The following is a 27,908-nucleotide window of genomic DNA, read 5'->3' on the forward strand; positions in this document are numbered from 1 at the left end:
ATTTGAGACGTTTATCACGTAGAGGCTATTGTTCCTTGTAAGATGCGGCAATACACTCATCTCTTGCCAAAACACTCCAGCCGCTTTGAAAAGAGAATTCTTAATCAAACAAATGCCCGCAGAATGATGTTTTGCAATTCCAGGAATTTATTCACACTATTTTCAGTACAATTGACACCCAGAATTACATGACATGTTTAAACAAATACAGGTATGTCCGCTGTCATGATGGCTGTTTACTTACTCTAGCATGCACATTCATCTTTCAATGGTGTGCATCGTCCCGTATTTTCATACACATTAATTACAGTTCATCAAAAATTCATACTTTGAACAGTAACTCAAAATGACCATAAAGCAACATAAATCCGGTTTTATGAAAATGTATCACATAAACAGCATATATGAGTCACAGTATGACTATAAAAATATATACAGCATATAAATGTGACATTATGACAAAAAGTATATAAAATACAGTGAAGATTTGAGCTGTTAATTTAGGTGTGGGCATTTTTGGAAAAAAGGAAGTGAATAAATATACGTGGGTTCATTTCTTTAGAGCTTTATACGGTATATAGTATACAGTAAACAATCCATCAATCCTACAATTGAGCATTATGGTCACTTGAAGGTCACTTTTTTCTCATAGTTGAAGTGATGCCTTCATCTCCAACCTTACCCTCGCTCTGGAAATACAGACAAACAGGAAGCAGCTGTTGCCAAGGAACCAGCCTGAAGTACGACAGTATGGCGTATGTTCGAACGAGGTAAAAAAAAAAAAAAATGTGGTGAAGTGGATTGTTGTGTTGGTGGAATCTAATTAGACTGTGCGGGAACATCCAGCATAGGTACGTAAAAAAAGCGTGTTGTGCATGTGTGCGTGTGTGTTTGTGCGTAGACTCTCATTTGCGCAAGAACTGTGGCTGCGTGTGAGTCTGGGAATAGGATGACTGACGCACAGAATGACAGATGAGCTTTGGAGTCCTGGCAACCACCTCCAAATCACCCTCCTCTCCCTTCTCGGTCTTCCTCCACCTCCTCAAACACCCCTGCGCCTCCCTCTCATTTCTCATCCCTCTTTCTCCTGTTCGCCATCCTTCTCTCGGCGTAAAGCGATCGCCTGGCGCACCCTAATTCAGTCGTCGAGAAGTGTGGGCCTCTCATTTACTCCAGTGGGTTTTTTTAGGAGTCATTACCAGTACATAAACGTGTATTATGTTAGTAAATAGTGGAATTTATGTATAAAAACATTACAAAATCAGTTGCGACCTGCGTTAACTGTTTACATTGTAAAGTGTATTGCTCGTGCACACATTCAAAGCAACATGGTGTGGAATCACATAGCCAAGGTTGGAATGTGAAAAATGCAATGTATTTGTTTCATCTATTCTTCACAGCTTATCATATTACCTTCAACAATTGAAAGGTCTGAAATATTAAAGGCTTCTTCTCCCTCAGGTCCTTACCACAATACCGCTTCCAAGGCAACACTCAAATAGTTTCTGGATTTTTCCCTCCTTTTGGCATCTCGCCCATTCCTGCCATTGTAAATTTCCATTATTCTCCCAAAAGGAAGGCGACCATGATCTGATTTCCCTGGTCACTGCCCTACATTTTTCACAACAGATTTAGAAAGCGTGCACCCTCGACTGCATTGTGTTGCGAGCGGTGAGATTTTAAAACGGCATACAATGAGTTTGATCATTAAAAAACATATATATTTTGATGAGGATTGAAATAGAACATATTTTGATTATCTATCTATCTATCTATCTATCTATCTATCTATCTATCTATCTATCTATCTATCTATCTATCTATCTATCTATCTATCTATCTATCTATCTATCTATCTATCTATCTATCTATCTATCTATCTATCTATCTATCTATCTATCTATCTAAACTATCTATCTATCTAAACCTCACATCTGAAAAGCAATTTTGATGACCAGAACTTCAGTGAATCACAGCACATACTTTGAAGAAACTTCACATTTGAAAAGCAATTTAAATGAACGGAACTTCAGTGATTCACTCATATTTCCCCATGTATCCTAGCAGAATTTGTGAGGCGCAAGCCCAATAACAAAAATCATACGCACTAGCTGTTTCCTTGTCAACTCAGATCAGACCGCCCCACACAGCAGAGAAAAGACGGCGTAGCATAATGCAAACAAGACACACTCACAGAGAAAATTCCCCAAAATAACACTAGGAGGATAATGAAAAAAATGTATTGATGCAAATTAAATTGATTATACAACTATTGTAATATTTATTCTGTACGTTAGACGCCAAGCCTTGAGCCCTGAGTCAACACACTACAATAGGGGAAGTGAAAATGAAGAAAAAAAAATTTTTCTTCCACAACATTTACGCGGAGACACTTAAGTAAATATGTCACCTCATGACCATACAAATGATCAATATGGTGAAAAGAAAAAGAAACTACAGGAAACCCAGCACATTTCCAACTTAAAGGCCATACTGTGCTGCCACTTAAAAATAATGGTGCGAAAGTGACAATTCAGTATGTCACAATTTGAGACACGCTGTCTCTTGCCCGGCTATTAATGTACCATCACACTTCCTCTGCGCCACCTGAACATCTGCGCAAAACTTCTCACTGTATCAGCCTGTAACGTTGACATCATCCCACAAATTATACTCATGCAGGATTTCTTTTTTTTTAGTTTATTTCCTGCATTTAAGGTTGATTTATTCACCCGTCACCCAGGTTTATTTTAATTTTACATTCACCTGACGTAACAGTACCTCAGTATTATGATCAATCGTCATAAAATTCAAGGAATTTCAACACTATTTTCCAAAATGGAGTCATCAAATTTACATCGCGCGTCAATGACCGAATGCTCTTGCTCAAGTGTGTCACAAACCACAACCGGAGGAAGCTGTGACCTCTCAAGTGTTTTTTTTTTTAATTATTTTTTTTAAGATAAGCAATGCAACACAACTACTACAAGAAGTCATGAGGTTCTTTAACACATTTCAAACTTACAGCGATGATGAATCCTATTGTTTTTAACACGCCACCGCACACTGCATTTCACACCTCTTACACACTCCAACGATATTAGCAAGTGATCTTTACTAACTTTTTTCCTTTGTTGTTTCTCTGACCAGGTCTAATTATACACCCATAGGAAGTGAGATATTTGTATTTTAAGCTCCGTCTTGATCAGGAGATGTACACCCATGACAGTCATGCTCTTCCTCTCTTCTCAGCAGTAGAGAAAGCTCTATTTTTTTTTTTGTGAAAGTGATATTGCCCAGTCTTCGGTTTTAAACCAAATTGATTCATTATCTGCCGTCACCTGTTACCATTTAGTGCAGTAAGATAAAACTGTCAAAGAGAATTAAAAGGCTGACATGTTAGTCAGACTAGATGATCCCCCTCTTTATCTTTTCGCCTGTACAGTATGTGTGTTCTCTGACCCGGTTTGTGCTCCTCGTATTGACCCGCGGGACCACACAGGTATCAGACCACCGGGGTGATCCCATCAGACCTCCGCAGGCGTTGTTTGGGAAGGGAAAAGCTAAATGGCGGGACAAAAGGAGCAGGGGGTCAGTACGAGGGGTGAGTAAGAGGGTGCGCTTAATGTTCATGATGAGCTGACATGCAGCCATGTGGCAAATCTCCACACCATACCCCCACTAAAGCATTCATATCAATATGTTGTCTTTGCTGTTTATGTATCAGCATTACTCTAATGGGCACAGTTAATGTTTACTTTGATTCAGCAATTCCTTTAGAGTCCTGACACGTCTCTTAAAGAATTAACCAATCATTCATTACCCCCAGTTGAATAAAAAGCTTATTTCCCACAGGAATCCAGCAAAACAGTGCTGTAATGAAACACATTCATTTCCTTTTTACACAGAATCCAGCAAAGGCGAGATATTGCCACGAGTGTGTGCGCTTTTCACATGGCATCCCACAGACAGATAATTAGGTGACTTCACACTTTTCTCCTGCCTTTCTGATACTCGGCTGCAGTACTAACTGCAAGGCCAGAAAAACACTCAGACCATTCCAATTAGAGTGGCCTGTCCACAATATATCTATAGAGCACTTAGTATGAAGTGGAAAAGGATGTTGTACTATGCTGATGGACTCATACTCTTAAAGGCTGATGGCCTGATTTGTGTAGAGAGCACATGTGCGTTTAGACACTAAAAAAAAATATTTTTTGTGTGTGTTTGGTAAATTGGCAGCCTGGGATGCACCATGCTGGGTCTTCTGGGGAACTGAGAGCGTCGTCTTTTACATGCCCCTGCCCGACTGCCAATTTGGTGACCGAAAGTAAAGTGACCACCTAAACGTAGGTTCAAGTTGGGATGCAAGTGGTTTAATGTGATTTTAGATGGATTTGAGCAAGGGTTAAGATTGTATGTGTTGGGTGTCATCGTGTTCACTCTGACTATGTGCCAAATTCGCAAAGAAAAAGCACCTCACATCTTACCAGGGAACAATTTTGCAACGCAGCTCCAACGGCAATTGGTGAACCAAGGGCGATGGAATGATTTGATTCCTAAGCCTCAGTAATCAAATGGCTTCACATCTGTCCAAATGACTTCTGGGACAGTGTTAAATGTTCCCCTGCACAGATTTATTGGCGCTGGCTTCAGCACACAATGAAGATCACATTTTGGGTTTGTTTCTTTGAAGTAATTGAAAGTGTGTATATATGTTCTCATACAGTAAGCCCACAAAGAGATATTCAAGATGTACCACTGTAATGTAGAGCAATGAAAAAATATAAAAAGTACCTCAATAAGACTTCATTTTCCCCTAGTCGCTAAATTTCCAATCTCAGTGTTAAGAATTTGCACTTCACAGGGATATTAGATCCCCTATGACAGTTGTATGACACATTCGCCAATTTCTTTCCCCTTCTTTCCTCTTGAATCAGCGCGCTCATAACTGCTTCCAGATCTCTGGTACCCCTTCCCCAATTCTGTTTTGCTGCCGCAAAGTTTCAGTTGGAAAGGTTTCAAAGTGGAAGTGGAAATGTACAACTTCAGCCAATGAGTCAGCTAACAAGGTGCTCCTTTGAAGGAAGCCGCAAGCCGAGGCGAGGACATGAAGCGGATTTTGTTTTTAATAAATCCCAGCCCTGCTTGGCGGCCTTTCAGTGATGTTTGAACGGAAGGCCTCTTATGAGTATATCAGTTAATATGTGCGTTACATGTACAGGAAACATAAAGCGAATCAGGAAACTACATTTCACCTTTGCCATTACTGCGGCGTATTTGCGTGTATACAAAGATAAACACAGACGGATTGAACATCTCAGTCTGTCTTCACCACATCCACTCTACTGCCATAAATCAAACGCTTGATGACATGTAGATGGCAAGCCAACTTCTACAACTGTTTGGCTTAGTCACTCTTAGTCACCGGTAGCAGCCGCAGCTCAGCTTCGTGAGCACAAGGGGCCCTTAAGACGCAGCCTCCTCCATCATGTAAGGTTGCTGCGGTCAAACAGAGGCGAGAAGCGAGACCCTTTTGTCATGCGCTGTTGTTTACAGCTGGTGACATCACTCTTTGAGGAGTCTATCATTAAGGAGCCAGAGAGGCTTTGAGCCTGGAGCTAAATGCCTCCTAGCAGAGGGTTGGAGGTTGTTATTGTGCGGCGCGTCGGGGTCCGCAGGGGAAAGTCCCCCACCACAAAATGATGCTGGTAATCGCTTAGTGGTAAAGATCTTTACAGACCAGTGAGCAGTTACACAGAAGCGAGGATTTCAAAGTATGAGAAGAAAGTACAGCGTGGAGGTTTTTTTTTTCTTTTTCTATTATCGATCACTCCTAAAAGTGCTATAAAACCTTATATAAATTGGTCTAATATAACCAATTCTCATATATGGGTACATATATATATATAAAAAAACGTCATTCACAAGCTGTGTATTTTGTACTTGATGACTCAACTCCAGTGATTTGGAGCTGATCATTTGCACCTGCAGACGCGTAAGAAGAAAGCGAAGAACCAAGACATGGCAATGTTTTTAAGATGCTGTCTAAGACTTGACTTGTTATCACCTCAGGTTTCAAAGTGAAGAATCTCTCCGGATGAACAAAGGCAGCTGAGGATGGTGACAGCCACGTGAACAGCTGGGACTCTGGATGCATTGCTCAATAACGTTCAACGCGAGACCTTTGTCAGAACTCGAGAGGGCCCCCATTCAAGCTATGATGGGCCTGTCTACTGCAAAGGTATTCAGGTTCTGCAGTGCGATGCCAAGTGGGGGAGCGGCAGAAGAAAAGAAAATGTGATGAGTCACCAAACTTCCCAAAAAAACCCTCCCTCCCCTTCCTCGTTTATGGGAAACAGAATGCTCTTTTTTTTTCTCTCCCGTGCTCTCTCCAGTCTCAGACGTTTGTCTTTCTGACAAGCTGCAGGGTCACAACCAGGGTTAATGTGTGTCGGTGAGCTTGTTTCATCCTTCCCTGTGGGGGCTGTTCCACCAAACGGGGAGGTTGGGAATAGTTAGCGCTCATTTGGGAAATAGATAAGCCTTTGTTCTAAATCATAACCATAACTGTAAGTAATTTAACCAAGTCAGGCTTGGATTAACCGTTGATTTAATATTGTTTCATTATTTACTTGCGGTTTGCAGCATTGTCCGGCGCAATTTTTGTTGCAAAAAAACTTAACATTTAAAAAGAGCTGTCAAGACTGCACTTGGAAACTAGACTGAAAACGAGACACAGAAAGTTGACTTGGAAACTAGACTTGTAAACTAGACTGAGAAACACACCAGGAAGACAGATTGACAGCTTGACTGCACATTCTCACAACATGTCACTGAGATCCTAGAGCGTATATAGACAAACATCAATTCTGAGTTGAAAAATATAAGATTAACAGAAAGTTGACTTGGAAACTAGACTTGAAAAATGCACGATAAATGAAAAGTGAAGGAGTAAGATGTTTTCTTATCTGAATAGGAATACCATGGCTTCTTTTAGTACTTCAAAATAAAACAAATCAAATGTAATCCTTGCCTCGACCACATCTGTGTAACTCGCATAGAGTTCAGCTATAGGTGGGAACAAATCATTTCATTCATTGTTAAAGATGTTTGCACTGCTGAACTTTTCATGTTCATCAGTGAAAGACAGTCAAATCGAAGGATTACTGGCAAGTTATCCCCCAGATAAAAAAGCGACAGGTGTAATTGCTAGCTGGAAGTCGGCGTGAGAGTTCAACTGTGATTAAGGAGTACGGCGCTTCAGGCCCAGCAGCTTTGGGAGGAATCTGGCGTTACCCAACAAGATGGGTTTGAAAGTTCATGGGAGTTTTCGTTTCAGCGTAGTTGTAATCCTACATGACAGCTCCCTTTCAAACGTTCATAATGGACTTTTATTCTCTCTCCTGTAATTATCTCTTTTAAGCGCTGTTGCTATCGTGACTTGTGATCTTTTCGTGCGCCACAAATAGACGCGTTCATCTTGACAGGGCTTGGGAATGTCACGCCACTTCAAAGTTCTTTGACATCACTTTCAGTCGCTGTCAGCTTCTCCATCAGATTTCGCGAAAGAGTGATCAAACGGCGAGTTCAACTTTTCACTCATTGATGATGTGCGGGGTCAGCGGCTTTCGGGGTCAGGCTACCGCATTTAAAAACGTGCCAGTCAATGGCACATCATAAGCCGACGGGACGTCATTGCACCTGAAAGGTGAAGACCCGTCACAAAAGATGACTGTCTGAACGTGTCAGTCTCACTCGTGCATCCCGTGCGTTTTGTGCTGACGGTGCAACAAGTGATCGTCTAGCTGACGTGCCCCCATGCGATCCTTCTTGCTTCTCGTCCAGTTTGCGTGAGCTCACAAAGTAGAGTGGCGCTCACCTCAGTAATCACGACAAGATAGACGCTCATTACAGTCTCCAATTAGCCGCACTCGCATGTCTTTGATCTTCTGAAAGGGACATAGAATTCCAGCAACAATGAAACTCCTTACAACTCCTGGACATCACCATAAAACTGTCGTCAATCACTCGTGACGTTGTCCTTAAATAACCGCATATTTTTATGAACTTTCCGCACCTTACACGAAGCGACCTTTACTCCTGGTCCGATGAAAAACGAAGCTTCTCTGCGTGTGTGTATGCATAATCTGTGGCCTTCCGTGCCCAAGATGCTGCACTGTGATGTGAATAAAGGTGCACAAAGAGCAAGCGTCCTTGCCGTCTCCCCTCTTTCTAACGCAGTCCAGCATCCGTGCAATTACGCTCAGGGCCGATACGGCCGTTTTGATTGCGGTGGACAGGCCCGGTAAACAGTAGCCTGTGAGCTGCTGAGTCAGGTGGCGTGTCACTTTGAGTGAAGAGCTCACTCAGGCCATACTTGTTGACAAGGTGCTCTGTGGCCTTAAAGCCCCGCTATATAATTTAAGCAGTTGAGGAAGAACTTCAACTGGGGGCTCAGCCAGCTGCACAGCTCCAAACAAGGGATTGAAGAATGAAGATTGTTTGGGTGTGTTTGCCAAGAGTGTGCAGACATAAGGATAGGGGAAGTTGTGCAAGGTTGAAGGTGTGGTTGCCTGCCTGACTTTTTTTTTTTTTTTGGTATGTGTTGACAACTCCTTCCAATCTGGTCTCACGCCCAGCAAACGGTCAAGAAGGGTGGCTGTTGTAATCCCCTGTGTGCAACCTTGAAACTTCAATTCATCGGGGTTGTTCAAAGTCCAGCCACCTGCCGCTTATTAGTAATGACATTTAAATTGACAACCTCCTTATGCGCACTAATGGACCGTCGCTGTTTATATACAGGGACAAGAGGCCATGTCATTTGCACAAACTCCAGCAGGCACCAGCATGACTAGGAGGCTCACCCCTGTTCTGCATGGAACAACTCGGTAAAAGCAAGAATTCTGGTGAAGGGTGTGTGAAGCGTGTCTAAAAAAGCAAATAGGGTGGAGAAGCGCAGGCCTGTCCCGTGTTGAAGAGGTGCGCTATTGTTACGCAGCAGTCGACGGTGGGTGTATGACGCGCGTTTGTGTGTTCTTGAACATGTGCTCGGAGAAACGTGCACAAACAGTGTGCCACTAAGCTGTTATTATTCCCGTTTGGTAATTATTGTTTTCACATCAACTGCGCCATAACCTGCTACCTTTCAGTCACAGAAGAAGCCAAAGATCATCATAATCTACAATGCAGTTTTATTTTATGTGTCAAAATAGCACAGTTTTGCACAATTGTATGCACATAAGGTCAACTCTATAAAAAGCACAACTTGTATTTTTGAGGTGGCTAAAACAAAATTTAATGTATATGTTATTGACAAAGCAAGAAGCAAGTTGTTTCCTCCAAAACAATTGGTTTTACTCTTATCTTTAAATTAAGGGAAAATACAAAGGACAATTGCGTCTGCAGACTCTTATTCCTTTGTTGTGAAATATGATAAAGAGAATCTGTCTGTAGATCTGTGAGACAGGATTGTCTCAAGGCACAAATATTAAATATTTCTGCTACTTTGAAGGTCCCAAAGAGCACAGGCCCTCCACTATTCATTAATTCAAGATGTTCAGAACCGTCAGGAGTATTCCAAGAGCTGGCTGGCTGCCTAAACTGAGCAATTGGGGAGAAGGGTCTCAGGGAGGTGACGAAGAACCTAATGGTCACTCTGTCAAAGCTCCAACATTCCACTGTGGGGATAGGAGAGCCCACGAGAAGGACAACCATCTCTGCAGCAAGCAGGCTTACAGTATATAAGTAAAAGCAGTCGTCACAACAATTGACTAGTTTACATACTGTGAGATCATATCATCTGCATGACCAATGCATTGTGGCGTCCTCCAACGTCTCATGCTTCTGTTTGTCTATTTTTAGATGTAGCGCACAACACACAAGTGTCACCGAAGAGCAACGAACCAACATGGCCGCGCTTCTCCGGCTCATGATCAGCATCGGATCGATTCGGATCACCTTTCAGGATTGCTTGCCAGTTGCTATCCCGAACTTGGGAGACAATAGAGGTAAGTCTCACGTTGCACACAGGAGCAATGCACCTGATACTCTCAAGGTGATTGGCCCTAATCACATGGGCTCATGTGGAGGGACTGTCCCTGAGAAGAGGCGCTTGTTACCAAGCCACTGTGACTCATTCATGCTGGCCATGTGCAGCCTATTTGTGTGTGCGAGAGAGGGAGAGGCTTGGAAACAGAAACCGAGACGGAGAGGGAGACGGGGACGTGGAGCAGATTGATCAAAAACAACTCTACCCTGCAATAAACGCCCCTCGAATTTGAAGTGATGAGATAAAACTCACAGATTCATCTTCAAACTTTGGCTCGATGATCAACATAAGTTTGACACCTGCTCATGTGGAGTCATATTAGGATGTAGATTAGTCAGGAGGGGTGGTCAAATTTGCATGTTACATAACAGGGGTAGAAAAGCTGTATAAGCGGCTACCTTCAGGGTAGTAAAATCACAACTTGACCTCGTTCGCACAATAATGATGGCGTATGCTGCCATTCAAATTCAACTTTCATGAGTGATTTTTGTTGTCATTGATACAGTGGTCTGAACAAATGTGGTAAAGTGGTCAAATTCGTCAGCAAATCATCGAAATAATGAACAGATAAATCTATTATTAACTAAATTGTTAATTAGCTAAATAGTTTAGCTTAACGTTCCATCGTTATTTCACCGGAAACATTTTCAAATGGAAAATACACAAATTAAGTTCCATTTTACCTCTTCACATTCCAGCTGAATTTAAATTTTGATGAAAGTAGTGTGTAAATTCTGCAGTATTGTTAAAGTATGTGGTGCAGAAAATGGATGGTACAAACAAAACCATATTATTGTTTCATTTTAGCATGTGGACTTTTTGTTGTTGTTTTTGTGTGTGTGTGTGTGTGTGATTACTGTTGTGTGGCTTCCACATAACGGCCATATGCAGCCTCACTCTGAGTGCATTTACTGTTGGTAGAAACTGTCACTAGGCGCAATGAGAGCAGACAAACAAGTACAAATGACAACAGTTCAATAGTGTGGTTGGAAATGACCAAATCAGTTGATTGAATTTAAAAGACAGACATTTTAGTGCTTCCAGTTTGTCCTGGCAGACTGTTACAAGATGAGCATTCATGCCAACGTCCTGAGGGGAGAGTATTATTAACTACCTGGACAGACAAACTGTGCTTGTAAATGTACGGTTTGCGAGGGAGGGATGGGCCAGCTGATAAGGAAGGTCGATATAAATCTGCCCTGGCTGACAGCATGTACCTGTGAGTGAGGTCATGTCTCGAAATGCGGTTTGTCATTAGGCTCACGGTGTGATTTTACGTGCGTCTCTGTTCTGTGGTCCTGTTGTTTTCCTTTCCCTGTAACACCTGAGAAAGCTGCGGGGGAAATAAACTGCTGCCAGCATTCCAGCGCATTCCTGTTCCAAATGTCTGGGCACAGCCACACATCCTTGGCATTCTTGCGTTTAAAGGTGCAGTGTTGCTTTTGGCCTCACGTTATTTACTCAGTTTTTTTTTTTTAACCTTCATTGCGTAACAGTTTGTCTTTCAAAGATAGTTTACATAAAATGTAATGCAAGTTGCCGTTGAAAGCGTTAATGCAAAAATCGGAGGAAATGCATGATAAAACATCGGGTTTTCAAGATGTCCAAAATTGACAATTTTTCCAATCTTAATGGTAGTAAATGAGCCCAACATGGGCTAAATTTGACACCTATAGAGTGTACCTCTTGACCTCCCGTTTGCAATCATTTAAAAGGGATGGCAGGCAGCGTGGCATATTGAAAGTCGTCATGTTTTGACAATCAATGCCACATTTTACCCTCCTAGTGTTTTTTTTCTATGCTTTTCCTTTGATATCACTCTTAAAAAACTTTAAAAATACGGAATTCGATTAAAATTTACCCCAGGGGTTAAACATACACTTGCTTAAATTTGGAAAATAAAATTTTACAATTTAAAGAAATTTAGTTTCACCACCTTGATGCTATAAATCAATTTGATCTCTTTAGATGTATGTTTATTACATCTTTGCTTAAAAAAAAGCTATTATATTGAGCTATACATTTCTTTGTTATTTTATAAATATCAATAATAAACATGTTTTATTCAAAATTAAAATCAAAAATCAAAATTAATTAAAATCAGTGATAATATTTTTCTACTGGTTGCATTGTCAATACTTATGATTTTGCTCCTTTAACAAATATTCTAACTCTTTAAAATAAATATATATTTTGGGTTGACTATATGCTGGTTTCGCGAAACCATAGGCAAAAAAAAAAAAAAACAAAAACATACTTTACGGGCATACAGCAGGAAGAGGAAGTGAAACAAAATTTTACCAGAGAACTCAAGGTGACACAACACAAAGTTTGAAAAAAAAGTTACTTATTTCTTAAATCGCACAAAGAAATATTCAATACAAATGTTTATATTTTAGGATGTTCTATTCTTTACACAAAAAAGGAACCATCCCTTGTTTTTCCCAACCAGTAACCCGCAAGCCTAAAAAAGTAAATCATTACTCAATCTTAGCTTCTGACCCTCCCACGTCCACCCTTCAGTCCCCCCCACCCACCCCTCCCACCCCCCCCGGAGGGATGCAAGTGCGTCATAGTGGGGTTGGAAAAGAGGAGAAGTAAAGCCTTTTGACTTTCAGGAAGGAAACACATCTGGGGAATAAGGAAAGAGAGAACGGGTGAAAAGAGGAATTAACGTGGAGGAAGAAGGGGCTGGCCAAAAATAGTCAGCCTCCGCCGGAGCTTTGCCTCGCCGGAGCCCCCACCGCACCTCTTGCCACTCAAGAATTAGTCGGCTTGACCTATCCTTTGGGGGCTGACTAACTTCTTTTTCGAAGCCCCCCATGTCAAGAACCGGGCTTCCTACAAGGCATCTGACCCTGGCCTTGAGTTACAGTACCTGATTTGGGACTATTTGGACAAGAACTGGAAATGAGATTACCGTATGTGTTTACAGGCGAGAGACTGATGGTGAAAATGCTTTTTTAAGACGTACAAAGTAGGAATCTGGTGTTTCTCAAATAGTGGGGTGATACTTTGATGCATTTGGGGTTTTTTTCTGTTTGAACCGGGGGGGCGGACCAATGAAATATAACTTTAAAACAACAACTTCAAATTTATTAGTATTTTTTTGATTACTGTCCAAAATAGTATACGCAAACCATCACTATTTATCATAAAACATTAACATTACCTATAATCATGAAACATTTTAAGTTTTTCATGTACTAAAAGAATTTCAGATCATTTTTCTACTTTACCAAATCATCCCACTGGCCAGATTAAGCCCATTCGTGGGACCAGAACCGGCCCATGGGTCCTATGTTTGACACCCCTGGCTGAGTCAACCCTTTAACCTGTATAAATGTTGTGGAAAAAAACAACAGTAACTAACAGTAGTTGAAATGTTTTTTACATATTGCTTTTCCCTTGTTTCAATATTAAAAAGGATACAGTTTTAAGTATACTTATACAATTTTTATAGCTAATAATCTTATTTATGGTCAGCGTGGCAAGTCTGTGTGTGTGTGTGTGGGGGGGGGGGGTGCAAATGGTTTCTCTTTCCTAGGGGGGGCTTTTGCAAAATATAATTGAGAAGCACTGTCATAACAGATGCTTGTCCTTGTTAAGGTCAAAGGTGAGCTGGATCCTACCCAGAACAAACCTGAAGGAAAAAAAATAAAGTTTGTTATTGTTTTGATTGAGTCTGGTGCAATCTTGACACATTTAAAGTCTTCAAGTAACCAAACATGCATTTTACAGATTTGAACCCTGTACATTAGAACTGCAAGATGCATGCTAATAAAGGTTATCCAACCTAATCTAACCTTTCGCCCACCATTGCCCTACTTGTGATAATATCAAATGTCAACCTTGAATGGCCCTCCGGTGCAAGGCCAACTCAAATCAGCCACCACCACGCGGCTCTACTCGATCAACCGTCAGCAGGCTCCAAATCCAACTCATATTTCCGGAGTGTACCGGTTGTATTGCCTCATTTTTATCCTAAAGTGTTGCGTACATATACTCGGTGCTTTAATTGGGCTGGTACGCAGCAGAACAGTGTACCTGCACGTATCAATTTTAGCCCGGAACATGTCGGGACTTTTGACGACGTACCAGGATGCACATAGTACGCTCTCTTCTTACATTTCTCTCTTGAGCTTTGTGATGCTGATACGATTGGGTGATTTTGGTAACCCATATTAACAACAATAACAAAATCTAATTCAATTGAAAGAAAAAATAAAGTGCTGTCATTGTTAAATACTGCAGTGTTGATGTTTCGCTATGCGCGGACATGAGATACTTATTTTTTTTAAATTTATTTTATTAATTTATTCAAGATTCAAAAGTTTTATTGTCATACGCATAGTAATACCACGCAATGAAATTCTTATTCTGTTCACTTACCCGAGCAGACAACGTTATATAATCGAGCAAATAACAAGGTAGGCAATAAGACCAAAATTAAATTATTAACTTAATGATCTGCTGTTATCCACTGGCTAATGTAGCTGCCTACAGTTGTATAAGTGTAGTATCAGCACTTAACTTTTTCAATCACTGGGCATCACTTTTCAATCAATGGGCAAATTGTTGCTCGCAGCTGGCAGCCACCTATACTTTATTTGTGATTTTCAACAGGCAGTATAAAAGACTAAATGAGTCTCAAGTTGAGAAACAATTAAGAAAAACAGAGTAATTTCAAACAAACCTGGCAATGACAGGCATAAAGTAGAAAGTTTCATTAAGAAAAAAAAAAACTCCTACAAGTGAACTGGTCACAGTTCAAGGTTATCAGAACAAAACGGAAATCATCGGAATCATTCCGTTATCATTCATCTCCGTTTGATGACAAATAAGGAAGCGCGCATGATGCCAAATGGAGATATTTACAATACCAAGGAAGAGGTAGAATGTGTGTACGTGTGTGACAGCATGTTAGTTACTACTCAGAGACAACAGGCTTCTGAGTTCTAACAGGAATCTGGTGTCATTTGTTTGCATAATCACAACCTTGCACCTATGTGTCACTGCATTTTTCATTAAGATTCCTTTTATCATTTATTATTTCTTTTTTAAAAGAGCAAGAGGAAAACATTAATTTTGGAAAATATTTACAAGTTTTCTATCAATTGAATTGTATCAAATATTGTCAAGCTTTCCGTTTTAACTAATTAGAACGAAACAAAATTCCCCGAAATCCAATTTCTTACAAAAAAAACAACTAATTTCTTATATTCAAGCTTTTTTGTTTTAAAATATTCGGTTTGAAGCGATCCCTTGTCTAGCAAGCTTTATTGTGAGGCAACTGGTCAACTAGAGTCATCTAGTGGTGCTTTTGTGAACTCGTGAAGTAAGACACTACTCAACCTTGAACAATCTAATTTGAAAATAAAATCCAATGTTTCTAGGCAGTGGAATGTATCAAACTACAATTACACAATGACAGTATTTATAATTAAGTACATTTCAGTCTGTTTTTTTGTTTGTTTTTTTGTTTTTTTTTGTTTACTTTTACTTAAAGTCTACACCCCCCTTTTTCAAAAACTTGTGTTTTTGTAATGTAACCAGATCGAACCAAGTTAAAAACCTGTCAACACTATTTCCGCCATAAGTGACCAATATCCTTCACAATTCAAGTGGTGTTAGGAAAGGAAATAAAAAATAAACAACTGAGATGATACCAAATCACGAGACACAGAAACTTCTATTATTGGGGATCTGGTTGTTTTCAGACTTTATCAATAGTATCCAAACTCATGTCGAATGAAAGTCAGACCTATCTCCATTTAAACTGTGTGTGAATAACTGGGTACATTTTTGTTGTTATACTAGGCTTTTTCTGACACATATGCAACCATCACCAAAAGATCATGTGGAGGAAGTTATGAGTAGTTCCAAATACTATTCAGTGTTTGTACAAAACCTCCCAAATCCAAAAATGTTAGAAAAGCCTCCTAAAACATCAGAACTTTTTGATTATCAGAGGCGGTGATAAAAGAGTGATGAAACATTTATCATGACTGATTTTTCTTTTTTTTTCTGAAAATAATCATATCTCCACTTATAAGGGGTACACACTTACACAAACACATGATCTCAGTTGTTGCTTGATTGACTTTTCCCCTCAAAATTTATCTGTTTTGTTTTTTACTTTATATCAATAATGGTAATATCTTTGTTGCAGTAATATATCACAAACATATGGCAATTGAACAGGGCTTTGTAGACGTTTTTTCAACTGAAAATACAAGTCAGGTAAGTGCTTTCGCATTTAGAACAATATTTTAAATATATGTCATTCTATTTAGGTGAGACGTGTGAACACTTTTGCAAAGGTAATTGGCACAGTATATTTGTCTGTTGCCAGTGATCCTTTATCTCTATAAATCATTGCACATTCAAATAACAGTAATTCTTATTGTGGAAATATGTAGTCAACCCTTTTTTAAATGGTCTTAATTTTCAATGTAAGACTTTAGGTCAATGTAAGTAATTATACTTGATTAGAACCGCAATACATGTTTGTTTCATTTAGAATAAAACTGACACACTTTGCGTTAGTAATCGCACTGTTGTTTTTGTCATATTTAGCCTATTTATTTCAGTCAAGCTGACCCCTGCTGTAATCCGTTTCCATAGAAACGCTCTAAATACGGAAGCTCGCTGGGCTGGCTGGAGGTGAGACAGACGCGCAGACAGCAGGCAGGAGCACAAGGAGGCCATGGTAGCCTGACGTGGAAAGTGTCCGGGGTCCGCAATCAACTTTGGCAGAGAGAGAGAAAAAAAAAAAACTTTGGCAGAAAGCGTTCGAGGCACCTGTCGCCTCCTCACACACTAAAGTCGGAGTTTTTACGGGTAACAAAACGAAACGGCAGAATGAGCCTGGACAAAGGCGAGCTGTGTGATTCACTTCTAACGTGGGTAAGTTTGACTTTAGCCGCGTAGTCTTGCTAACGGCTAACAGCTGACAGGACAAAAATGGCGAATTAAACTTTTGAGTCAATGGAAAGTTGCTCGCGAGGTATGGCACGCTGTGGGCGAAACTTGGAATGATTTGAAACAGTTTTGGAAGTTGACAGTGCTTACGATAGCAACGCTAACCTGCACGGCTAACTCGCTCGGAACAACATGTTTACTTTACTGGCTTATCTTTATTTTTACTTGGCTGCACTTTCGCCAAAGAAACGTGCCCTTAAAACAAAAATGTCCGCTAATTTGTGATTCTTAATCAAAATACACCTGTTTGCATGTCGCACACCGGATTTTGGAACGACTAAACGAACACGTCATCACTAACAATCCTGTTCTGAATTTATAAAGTTTTACACGAGTTAAATTTATAGAACTTCGTTTAAAATAGTCGTAGGAAAGTGGTTACCATATTATGTCTTCTAAAATTGTCCTTATGGTATGGTGAAAGTGGAGTGCTCCTGATAATGGTGTCCAAAACAAGTTGGGGCCAAAAATGTTATATAGCCTATTGAACATGTTCAATTTTTATGACCAAAAATCTTGTATATAAGAAACATCCCGGAGGAAGTAAATAAAACAAAACATGCCTTGCACAATATCCATTCATTAATTTTCTGTACTACTTGTCCTCACCAGGTTCGCGGTCGTGTCAGTCTTCTATATTTTAATATTTGCCCATACATTATCAATATAATTTAGATCACAGTTGTAAAACTCTCATTCCAAAACATTGACTTTATTGTCCTTAAGCCACTTTGTTACCAACTTGACAGTATGCATCTGTCCAACGAGAAGGCACATTCACACTCAAGCTTTCACTCACTGGCTGATGTCGCAATGTTCCTTTAGTATTTCCACATAAATTAATATCCTTTCCTATTGATACCATCTAATTTGTGAAGTGCACTATTCCCTCGTGATTCAAAACAACCCACAATTGATGGTGTGCACAGGCTTGCAAGTACCCCCCTCCTCCCCCTTTTTTAATGCTACTGTGTATTAGTTCAATGTGCACCTTAAAACATCGTTTGAACCAATGTTAAGGTGCAGATTGACACTCATATTAATAATTTATACGTGACATGACATCTTTGAATGGATGGCTTTGTTAATAAAAGGCCTCCGACACCACTGTTTTGTACAGCATTAATATTGTATTGTCTTCTTGGCACTGTTTTCAGTTGCAGACATTTCAGGTGCCATCATGCAGCAGCAATCAAGACCTAACAAGTGGAGTGGCCATCGCACACGTCCTTCACATAATGTAAGGATATTTGTGTGTATTCGTGTTTTGTTGTTATGGTTACTTAAAATGATGGATTGGACGAAATCTCGTCCAACAAGCACAAAGGTGTGATATCGCTTGTTTTCTCTTGTGTTCATAATATCAGAGACCCCACTTGGTTTAATGAAACCTGGCTTGGGAGGATCAAAGAGGAGAGCGAAGACAACTGGCGCCTCAAGGCAATGGCAAATTCTTTGTAACGACAAGTTTAGAATTGTTCTAATTGTTAAGCGTGTTATTTTTTCCGTGTAGGTCAGCAACTTGAAAAAGATTCTCAAGAGCATGCTGGAATATTACCACGACGTAAGGGATATTTTACTTTGACAAACATTTTATTTGCTGATAAATAAGCACAATTGATTTGTGGGAGCATTTTTATTAACCTTTGTTTCCTGTTGTGATGTATTGTGACCTGTACCAACAGATACTGGGTCACCAGGTGTTGGAAGAGCATTTGCCAGATGTGAATCTCATCGGTGAGATGGAAGACATCACTGAGCTGGGCAAGCTGCTGCAGCTTGTCTTGGGGTGCGCTGTCAGCTGTGAGAAGAAACAAGGTAAAGGCAGCATTTTCACGGAACTTTAAAAAGAAACAAAAGGGAAAGGCTACAAACTTGATGCGCAGACGGAGAACGGTATTAGCTAGAGTTCATACCATGTAATTCATGTTTTGGAGTCATCATAGCAAGCTGAGTAGCTGATTTGATAATAACTTGGAACTTAAGCTTTGTAAAGCGCATCAAAATGATCAGGTCACGCAAACTAAGCTGCTTTGATTCTGTCAAAAGAACCAGTGTTAGTTTTCTTTTCAGATTACCCATTTTTTGCTAATCTGTTATTTGGCTCCACTTTCACCAATCTCTCTCTCTTCTTAAACCCAGAACAAATCCAGCAGATTATGACACTTGAGGAATCTGTCCAGCATGTCGTCATGACAGCCATTCAGGAGGTACGTCAGCTGCTTGTGATCCTCGCCGTGGTTTGCATTAAGTCCTTGGTTAATTCAAAATCAACAAATCCTTCATAATCGGAGATGGTACTAAATGCCAGAAAGCATTCTGTCGTTTCGCAAATCTCCATCTAAATGCATGCGTGTTTGTCGACATTTAGTATTCATATTTAATAGGCTCCAGTGCAAGAGCTTTCTAATGTGGCCTTTACAAAGCTGATAATGTGTAACTGATTTAGAAAACATTGCAACCTCAAGTTTTTGTCATTAACACATAGCAAGAAGACTTTGAGTGACTGACCAAGTCTGACTGAAACCAAACTGTACAAAAACGAAGGCAATTCTTCACACAGGAAAAAAATGGTAACCCATTTGTCTGACTGAACCCAAATTATAGAAAAACTAAGACAATAATTTCTTGAACCAGGATGCCATGAGACCTTTGGAGACTTTGACTGATGGACTGAGTCTGATTGAAATCAGGTTGTACAAAAACTGGGCAATATTTTACACAGGAAAAACATGTCAATCCAATTGTGCTGTTAACAGCCAGAGGTGGGCATCTTACAATTTTTTATTTTTGATGAGCTGGGTTTTTTCAATGTAGCTTTTATCAACAAAGCATATTTTTTTCTCCATTATTATGCACTGAATAAGTTGAGCTTATTGTTAAATTGGGTTGTTTTAATAGCTTTTATCAAGAGAGCCCTCATCTGAACCAGGAAGCCCAGAGACCTATGGAGATTTTGACTACCAGGTGAAACACAAAACTGTTTATTTCCCTGTACAATTTCTGTACAATATCTATACTTATTTTCTGGTCTGTGTTTGCAGTCTAGGAAGTATTATTTTCTAAGTGAGGAAGCAGGTGAAAAAGAGGACCTTCGTCAGCGCTGTAGAGACCTGGAACATCAGGTTAGTTTATGTTGTCTTGTTTTAAAAAAGAAAAAAATCAATAATTGGTCTGCTGTTTGTGATGTGTTTGTGTGAGCTGGTGCCTTATGAATTGTATTCTGAACCTTATTGATTAGAACGCCTGACTTTGTTGTGTTTGGATTCGGTGTTGTGTAACCTTGCCTTATTTTTTTTGTCAACTCACGGAGAAGGCACTGATCATATCGAGTCCCCCCTGCCCCCAAAGTTATATTGTTGTCAAGAGTTGCATAACTTGAAGTTAAAACTGACACGTTTCTTTTGGATGGAGCTGCAGCCAACTCCAATTTACACTGCTTCCAGCCCACCTGTTTGTTTACTTGCTTAGCCCACGCTTTAGGGATTAGTCACTTGTTGTTTGGAAATTGATTTGCCGTCGGTGGTCCTGTGCTAAAGCATGCAATCTGTCGTTAAAGTGCAGTGTAGGTTCCAAGGATTCCGGCAGGTAAGTAGCCGTCCACCCCCTTTTTTTTTTTTTGTCCATTATTGCATTGCTGGCTTGTCTAACCCCAAAAGCCCCTGCCTGCTCCTCTCAACTTTATTTTGTAAATATAGTGCCCACTACGTACTTTTTCTTTAACTATTTTTTTCTCTTCTGACCTCAGCACAGTATGTTCTCTTTTCAAAATTAATTATTTTTATCCATTCATTTACCTTGAGGCTGAAGTTAACTTCACCACCGAGACCGTTCCATTCGCCTGGGAACATTTTATACCAGCTGACTAAGTCTTGAGGAGTAAGCATGTCAAATGAGAACACAGCATGTGTGTACACAATAAGTGGCAAGTCTATTTTCTGTGATGCTGTCATGTGCTTGTGTCGTTCCAGTTGCTATCACACGAATGCCCGTCTTCATTCTCAATAATGTTCAGTCGCTTTTCACTGCATATCGAATGTGAGCTTTTTCCTTGTAGTATTTCTCTCATGTTTTTCTCCATTTTTCTCCACAGCTGTCGGTGACCCAGGAGGAGAAGTTGTTACTTCAAACAGAAACCCGTACCTTGAAGGAAAAGCTAAGCCGCCTCGACTCGCTGGATGTCGCCAGTACCGCCATCACCGGCAAGAAGCTGCTGTTGCTTCAGAGTCAAATGGAGCAGCTCCAAGACGAGAACTACAGGTAAAAGCAGCTCATAGCCAGGCAGTTTACTCCAGCTTTGCGTTTTGTTACAACAGTGCAGTTGTGCTCTAATGATCGACGTGAAGGTGAATGTCATTCCAATTGACTTTGATGATGTCCTTTGAACATCATCGCCAAACATAAGAAGGTGCTTATGCATGAAATATCTTTTTTCTTTTGTTCTCATCACTTCCTATGTTGTGCATATCAGACTGGAGAGCAGTCGAGATGACATGCGTGTACGTGCGGAAATGCTGGAGCGCGAGTTGGCCAATGTGCAGCAAAGGAACGAAGATTTGACTAGTCTAGCTCAAGAAGCCCAAGACCTCAAAGACGAGATGGATATTCTCAGGTGGTACCACTTAATTTATTCTCTCTCGCCACTTGATTTCATCCTTCTTGCATGTTCTACACGAGGGGTGCCCATTCATTGAATTCTGAGCGACCAGTAGCTCACAAAGGGAGTGTCAGTAGCTCTCATGGCAGTAATTGAGTTAACGCCATCCCTACCCGTTGTATGCTCTTAATATAGCTGCCTGTCAAAAGCGCTGAATGACTCTTTTATCTTCTGTGCGAAATTTTTGGAGTTATGCAACACCGATAGCTATTGTACTGGACATATGAATATTTCCAAGTACATTTAATATAAATAAATAAATGGATAAAGTAGGTAGATCATTTGGAATTCGTTTAACAGATAGCATGTCACTGGGCACCTCTGCTCTACACAATTTTTTTGCAAAATTCTGATATTCATCCTTTGACTGTTCAATCTATGTGACTCTTAGCTAGACTCTGAGCTGAAAGCTGGTACTTTACAAGTCAATGGTGCAAACAAAAGTGCACCTGAGTCACATTATGAATGCAAGTTTACATGTGCAGACAGCACACCTTTTATTTGAGTTGGACACATGAAATGTGTGTCTCTTTTTAGCATATTTATGCTGTATTTGGTGCTGATGGTGGTGACACCGCTCCTTTAAAAAGCAGGCTATAGCTTGCCTTGATATATCACCATGTTTGATTAAGTATTCAGTATCACACCTAAATGTTTGTTCATTATTTTTTTTTATTTAATTATATTAGCAAAAGTGAACTTTTTAACCAATAAGTCCTTTGACGTCTGAAATGACGCATAGAAACACAATTGATTTAATGTGGGAAAACATGTGAATGCTTAGAGCTCCATTATCATCTTTCACTCACAGAAACAACTCCCACGCTACCCACACACAGACGTCCATTCACCTCCTCACTTCGGCATCTGTGTTGATAAAAGACATTTCGTGCGTCGATGCTGCTTTGCGTCAGAGCGTTTCCAAAGTCAAATAGAGTGAGGAGCCAATCGGGAACGATCACACGTTCATCCCCGGAGAAGCACATATCCTTAGGGATGTCTCGTTCTTATCTGCCGCCCCTCCTACCCCAACAGGCATTCTTCCGACCGGGTGAACCAGCTGGAAACCCTTGTGGAGACTTATAAGAGGAAGCTAGAAGATTTGGGTGACCTCCGCAGACAGGTGCGCCTCCTGGAGGAGCGCAACACCGTGTACATGCAGCGTACCTGCGAGTTGGAGGAGGAGCTCCGCAGGGCCAACGTCTTTCGTACTCAGCTGGACACATACAAGCAACAGGCAAGCTGAGGAGGAAGAGGCAGAGCCATACTTTTTCTGTGTTGACACCAACGTGCAATTAAACACAGCCTGGCTTTTGTTTGTGCTTTGAGAGCCTTGCGGTTCCCGTGCAAGTTTTGCGCCAACCCGGCTGTCTCGATGCCCTGTGACTTTTACAGGCTCACGAGCTTCACACCAAGCACCAGGACGAGGCCATAAAAGCTGAGAAGTGGCAGTTTGAGTATAAGAACCTGTATGACAAATATGATGCACTCCAGAAAGAGAAAGAAGTGAGTTAACACAAAAAGTTAAGTTGTTATACATCTGGACTACTGGAATGTGGAATCCGTTATTAAACTCAACAAATGTTTGTTTTAGCGTCTGATGTCCGAAAGGGACACGCTTCGGGAGACAAACGATGAGCTGAGGTGTGCACAAGTCCAACAGAGGTTTCTGTGTGATGCTGGTAAGCTTAACATTGGCGCAACTGAATGACTGTGCTGAAGAAATAATTGACCAAAAATAGCAACTTGTCCAAACCGAAGAATCGACATTTACATTCCGCTAAATCGTAAAACCAATTATCACGCAACGGAGAGCCTTGCAATGCCAGTATAATCACTGAACATACACTCGGTTCTATCTTGAACCTACCGTTAATCTCTCCACAGGAGGCTTGTGCGACAATGAGGCCTCAGTTGGAAACCTGGCTGCAGAGATCATGCCCACTGAGCTCAAGTATGTATTCATGTTAATGTTCACTAGCTTTGCGCCTGAGCGCTTATGCTGTACTGACATCCCATTTTGCTTACGTTATTCTGGCAATACTGGTGCCACTATATTCCTTTTGTATTTGGAGATAAGCCACTTAGACCTAATTTGACCATGATGCATTTTCAAACTTGAGAGTCGTCATATTTCTTCTAGGGAGACAGTGATCCGCTTGCAGACTGAAAACAAGATGCTGTGTGTCCAAGAGGAAACCTACCGGCAGAAAGTATCCAAAGTGCAGGCTGAGCTGGAAGGAGCTCAGCGCAGCAAAAATTCTCTTGAAACGCAAAACAGGTAAGTGACACGTCTGCCGTCCACCTCCCTAGCAAGAATAAATAAACTCCCACCCACTCCGTGCGGCCATATTGTGTGTTCCTTGACATTAAGATGGGTGTTTGGCGGATGGTAGGAGTGATATCTGCCTAAATGTCAACTCACCCTCTGGACTGTGTGCTCAGCTGAGCTGTGTGGGCCGGACTGGAGGACAGACGGCAGAATGCCAGATTGTCTCTTGTCTGTGTGCGCGAGTGTGTTTATATGCCTGCGGGCATGTGGACATGTGGGTGGACTGAGTGTGTGCGTGTGCAGCCAGGCAACACCAGGCTCAGGGTGTGGGAAGCATCTTCAGTAACAGGAGGAGAGGAGTTCAGTGAGCATGCTCAGTAGAGCGCAGTGCCGCATGGCCCGGCAGCGCGCAGATGCACAAGGATCAACGCTTCTCTCTATTTATCTTCCACCCACTCATTTAACTTCTTTCATCCCTCCTTCTCGACCGGCTTGTCAACAATCCTGACATTGTTCTGTCCCTTCAGGCTGCAGGAGCAACAGATCTCCGAACTGCGTTCTCAGGTGGAGGAGCTCCAGAAAGCCCTTCAGGAGCAGGATAGCAAGACGGAGGATGTGAGTGCTCCCCCCCCCTCCCAACTTCAATCATTTATCATGTCAGTCATACAGACAAGATTAACACAAGATAAGAAAACGGCTATACGATATTATCCACATACATGAATGGCTGAATTTCAATACATAGCTTCGTGATAAATCGCAATGTTCAATCATGAGCCTAATAACAGCCCATAGTCAGCATGGGAAGGGTTAGAAAATATACAGTATACTGTGTGATTATGTATATACTTTATGCGGGTACCCTCGATTGATCATAGGGTAGAATAAGGTTATTACGGTAAAAAGAAAAGACCAATATTTGTATTCAGTTAAAGAACTGAGCAACTACTTTGACAATCTGCAAAGAATTGAAGTGCCCCTTAAAAAGGGTTTACGATCGTACCACAAAAACACCAAACTGAGCCCATGTTACAAGGATTCGCTGTTCACCAGTTCACTGTCCAACAAACAAACTTGAGCCAAATCCGGGCGAAAAAGTGCATTTTATTGAGCGCTTTATAAGTGTGAGAAAAACGTTTGCTCGGTGAGACTTGCAGTATTTGTTGACACGTGTGGTGTGTGGGAATCAAAGTCGTGTTTGTAGTGTTTGCTGATTCACCGTTAACGCCTGCCCTTCTCCTGTCTGTCCGTCTTGTCCCTACCCGCCTGCCCCACCGAACCGCCGTGCCAAAATCAGGCTCTCGTAAGTACGGCCCACCCTCTGTCCACATGGCCTGTGATTCAACTCTTTGACAGCTTGACTTTCACAGCTTTTCCTTTGACTGTGTCTTTGTGGGTGTGCCTTTTAACAATAGAACAAGTTTTAGTGTTGAACAGATTTTCCTTCTTATCTTATTATAGTCCTCCATGTTGAAGAAGAAGCTGGAGGAACATTTGTGAGTCCTCTCTTTGAACTTCATTAGCGTTTGCGTTCCATGGTTCAAATAAAAGACTGGAGTGATATTTCGTCCCAGGGAGAAGCTTCATGAAGCCCACACCGATCTCCAAAAGAAAAGGGAAGTCATTGATGACCTGGAGCCCAAAGTGGACAGCAACAGTTGAGTCTTTTTTTTCCATCCTGGAACTGCTTCGAAGCTGACACTGTAAACGTTGGCTCCTTTTTCTTTTTTTTTTATATCATCGATTTTGTCCTCATGTGTCTCAGTGGCAAAAAAGATCGATGAACTCCAGGAGATCCTGCGGAAAAAAGACGAGGACATGAAACAGATGGAGGAGCGATACAAGCGCTACGTGGACAAGGCAAGAACGGTCCGTAACGTTTATAGTCCAACGATCCGAACTTAATGGTCAATTCTGATTGCAAGACTACATTTCAAAGAAATGATTTTTGATTGCGCTTTATCGTGTGTAGGTGGTGAAGACCCTGGATCCCAAGCAGCAGCCGGCCAACGTGGCCCCTGACATTCAGGCTTTGAAGAACCAGCTGTCGGAGAAAGAGCGAAAAATCCATCATCTGGAGGTACGGTGAGACATTTGAAGCCAAAACCTCAACTTCTGATTGCTAAGGATTCCAGGATCGGGACGCCAAACTGAATTCTCTTTTACATCTAATAATTTAGTGTAGCGGAATCATTTGCCTGCACATTTATTTCACAACGGAATCCTTTCATATGTCAAATGTGTGACTGTGCGCAGCGGGATTACGAGAAGAGCCGATCCAGACACGACCAGGAGGAGAAACTCATCATTAGCGCTTGGTACAACATGGTAAGATGACCTCGAAATATCCTCCTTAATAAGTTGGAGAGAACAAATGAATAATACGCCGGCGTGACCCCCCCCTCAGGGAATGGCCTTGCATCAAAGAGTGGCGGGCGAGAGGCTGAGCTCACCCCATCAGACCATGTCCTTCTTGGCCCAGCAGAGGCTGGCCACCAACGCCAGGAGAGGCCTCACCCGGCCCCAGCCCAGATAAGACTTGCAAGAAGACCCCGGACAGGAGGCCCCCTTGCCTCCTCCTCGTGTCCGCGCCTTTTGCCGCTTCGCTGCACATGCCCCCTGGTGGCTGAACACGGTATCGCCAAGATAGCTGTTGGAAGCAATAAGTGGAGGACAGGGACATCGGTGCTTCCAAAAAAAAAAGAAACGTGCACCTTTTAAGGTTGCTTTTATTTTTAGAACTTTACAGTCTCTCTTTTTTTTTGTCGTTTTTTTTTTTTAGACTTTTTAAAATGTATATTAGGGTAATAGAGTTAGCGTTAGCGCAGTTCTTGGAAAGATTTGGACGGCATGAGAGGATTTCTTAAAAGGTCCGTTGAAATCACGTTGCCCGCTAACGGACACGATAAACCCATGAAGAATACACACGTGACCTTGGACCATCCCTCGTAAGGTAGACACTAAGTTACACTGGAATACCTCCTTTTATGAACTCTGCAACCACTTGAATTTTTCTCTTGATGCTCTTTTTTTTTTTTTTTTTTGAATGGGCTTGAGCCGCACAAGAAAATGTGTCTTATCTTTAGTCTTGTTTCCACTTGAATAATATTCTCCCAAGAACTGGCGTGGCTAGCCAAAGCACTTTCCCAGAGCAGTGCCTTCAAAATCACAAAGTCCTTCCTGCGCGGTTAAAAAATGAAATCTGGGCTGTTTCTAGTGTCCGAGCTTTGTTTTGAGTCTTTCCCTTTGTATTTCTTTCGTGTAGTTGTTAGTGGAATAGCATGTCCCACTGCATGTTTGCTTTTCATTGATTATCTTTATTTGCATGCGACTCATGAGTTGAATTTAACTTGTGACATTTTCCCCTCTCCGTTTTTCAGCAGGGTAACGCTTGAATTGCACGCACCACTTTAGACGACGCAAATGTGAACGCGGGCCATCGAAGGCCTCCTAAATGTGATGGACGTGTCGTGACACTAAAGCCTTTTTTAATTGCGGGAATGCTCACGTACTGTTAACCTTCCGTCGATGGCACTTTTAGCGACACTGTTCATTTTCTACAGCTCGTATGAGCGCGCAATACCCTACTAGAACATCGCATCCCATTTTTTTTTAAAGCTGCTGCTTAATCTCGTCGTTCATCTCTGTCAACAAATGCTGTCGTCTTTACCAACCAAAATTTGTGTGGGTACATTGTGTTGTCGTTTATTAATAGGTTTGTACGTTCACTGTTTGATGCCTAATTTCTTAGGTGACAATGTGTTGATATTGGTCAAAAAGATGGTGGCGTTCTGTACCTCACACAGGGATCTAGCAAAATGAGCATTAAGTAGTCTGTCTTTTCTACTTTTGCACTATAAATAAATGGGAGTTTAGGATCAAAGATGGCAACTTGTGATTTTTTTTCGTTGTTTGTTGTAATTATGATGATTCATATTTAGGAA

At 41.2% G+C, this 27,908-nt stretch overlaps 1 protein-coding gene across 3 annotated transcripts; it reads left to right on the forward strand.

Moving 5' to 3' along the window:
* The first annotated feature begins 652 nt into the window (after positions 1-652).
* Positions 653-27,851, forward strand: hook2 (hook microtubule-tethering protein 2). Of its 3 annotated transcripts, none has more exons than XM_088436971.1 (25): positions 681-770; positions 6,076-6,244; positions 9,865-10,010; positions 16,679-16,960; positions 18,193-18,275; positions 18,403-18,475; positions 18,549-18,599; positions 18,721-18,853; positions 19,178-19,245; positions 19,937-20,002; positions 20,080-20,160; positions 21,129-21,295; positions 21,507-21,647; positions 22,728-22,929; positions 23,088-23,198; positions 23,287-23,374; positions 23,580-23,646; positions 23,836-23,973; positions 24,492-24,579; positions 25,426-25,460; positions 25,539-25,621; positions 25,730-25,824; positions 25,937-26,044; positions 26,221-26,292; positions 26,372-27,851. In XM_088436971.1, exons 4-25 carry the CDS (start codon positions 16,916-16,918, stop codon positions 26,498-26,500), a joined length of 2,124 nt encoding a protein of 707 aa, XP_088293097.1. In that variant the 5' UTR covers positions 681-770; positions 6,076-6,244; positions 9,865-10,010; positions 16,679-16,915; the 3' UTR covers positions 26,501-27,851. The 3 variants fall into 3 exon arrangements, 2 of the variants coding, with proteins under 2 accessions (XP_088293097.1, XP_088293096.1); XM_088436970.1 differs by having other exon boundaries at positions 684-770; positions 25,730-25,833; XR_015868173.1 differs by lacking the exons at positions 25,937-26,044; positions 26,221-26,292; positions 26,372-27,851 and having other exon boundaries at positions 653-770; positions 25,262-25,460; positions 25,730-25,793.
* Positions 27,852-27,908: the final 57 nt, after the last annotated feature.

The sequence above is a fragment of the Hippichthys cyanospilos genome, chromosome 16 (assembly GCF_059441005.1).
Source record: "Hippichthys cyanospilos isolate Australia breed blue-spotted pipefish chromosome 16, RoL_Hcya_1.0, whole genome shotgun sequence".
Classification (NCBI taxonomy): Eukaryota; Metazoa; Chordata; class Actinopteri; order Syngnathiformes; family Syngnathidae; genus Hippichthys; species Hippichthys cyanospilos.

Excerpts from the sequence above, each read along its gene's own strand:
- hook2 (XM_088436970.1), top strand. The coding sequence starts at position 16,916 with ATGAGCCTGGACAAAGGCGAGCTGTGTGATTCACTTCTAACGTGG. Across the intron at positions 23,375-23,579 it reads GAGGTTTCTGTGTGATGCTG|GAGGCTTGTGCGACAATGAG; the intron begins GTAAGCTTAACA and ends ATCTCTCCACAG. Across the intron at positions 24,580-25,425 it reads AGGATAGCAAGACGGAGGAT|TCCTCCATGTTGAAGAAGAA; the intron begins GTGAGTGCTCCC and ends ATCTTATTATAG.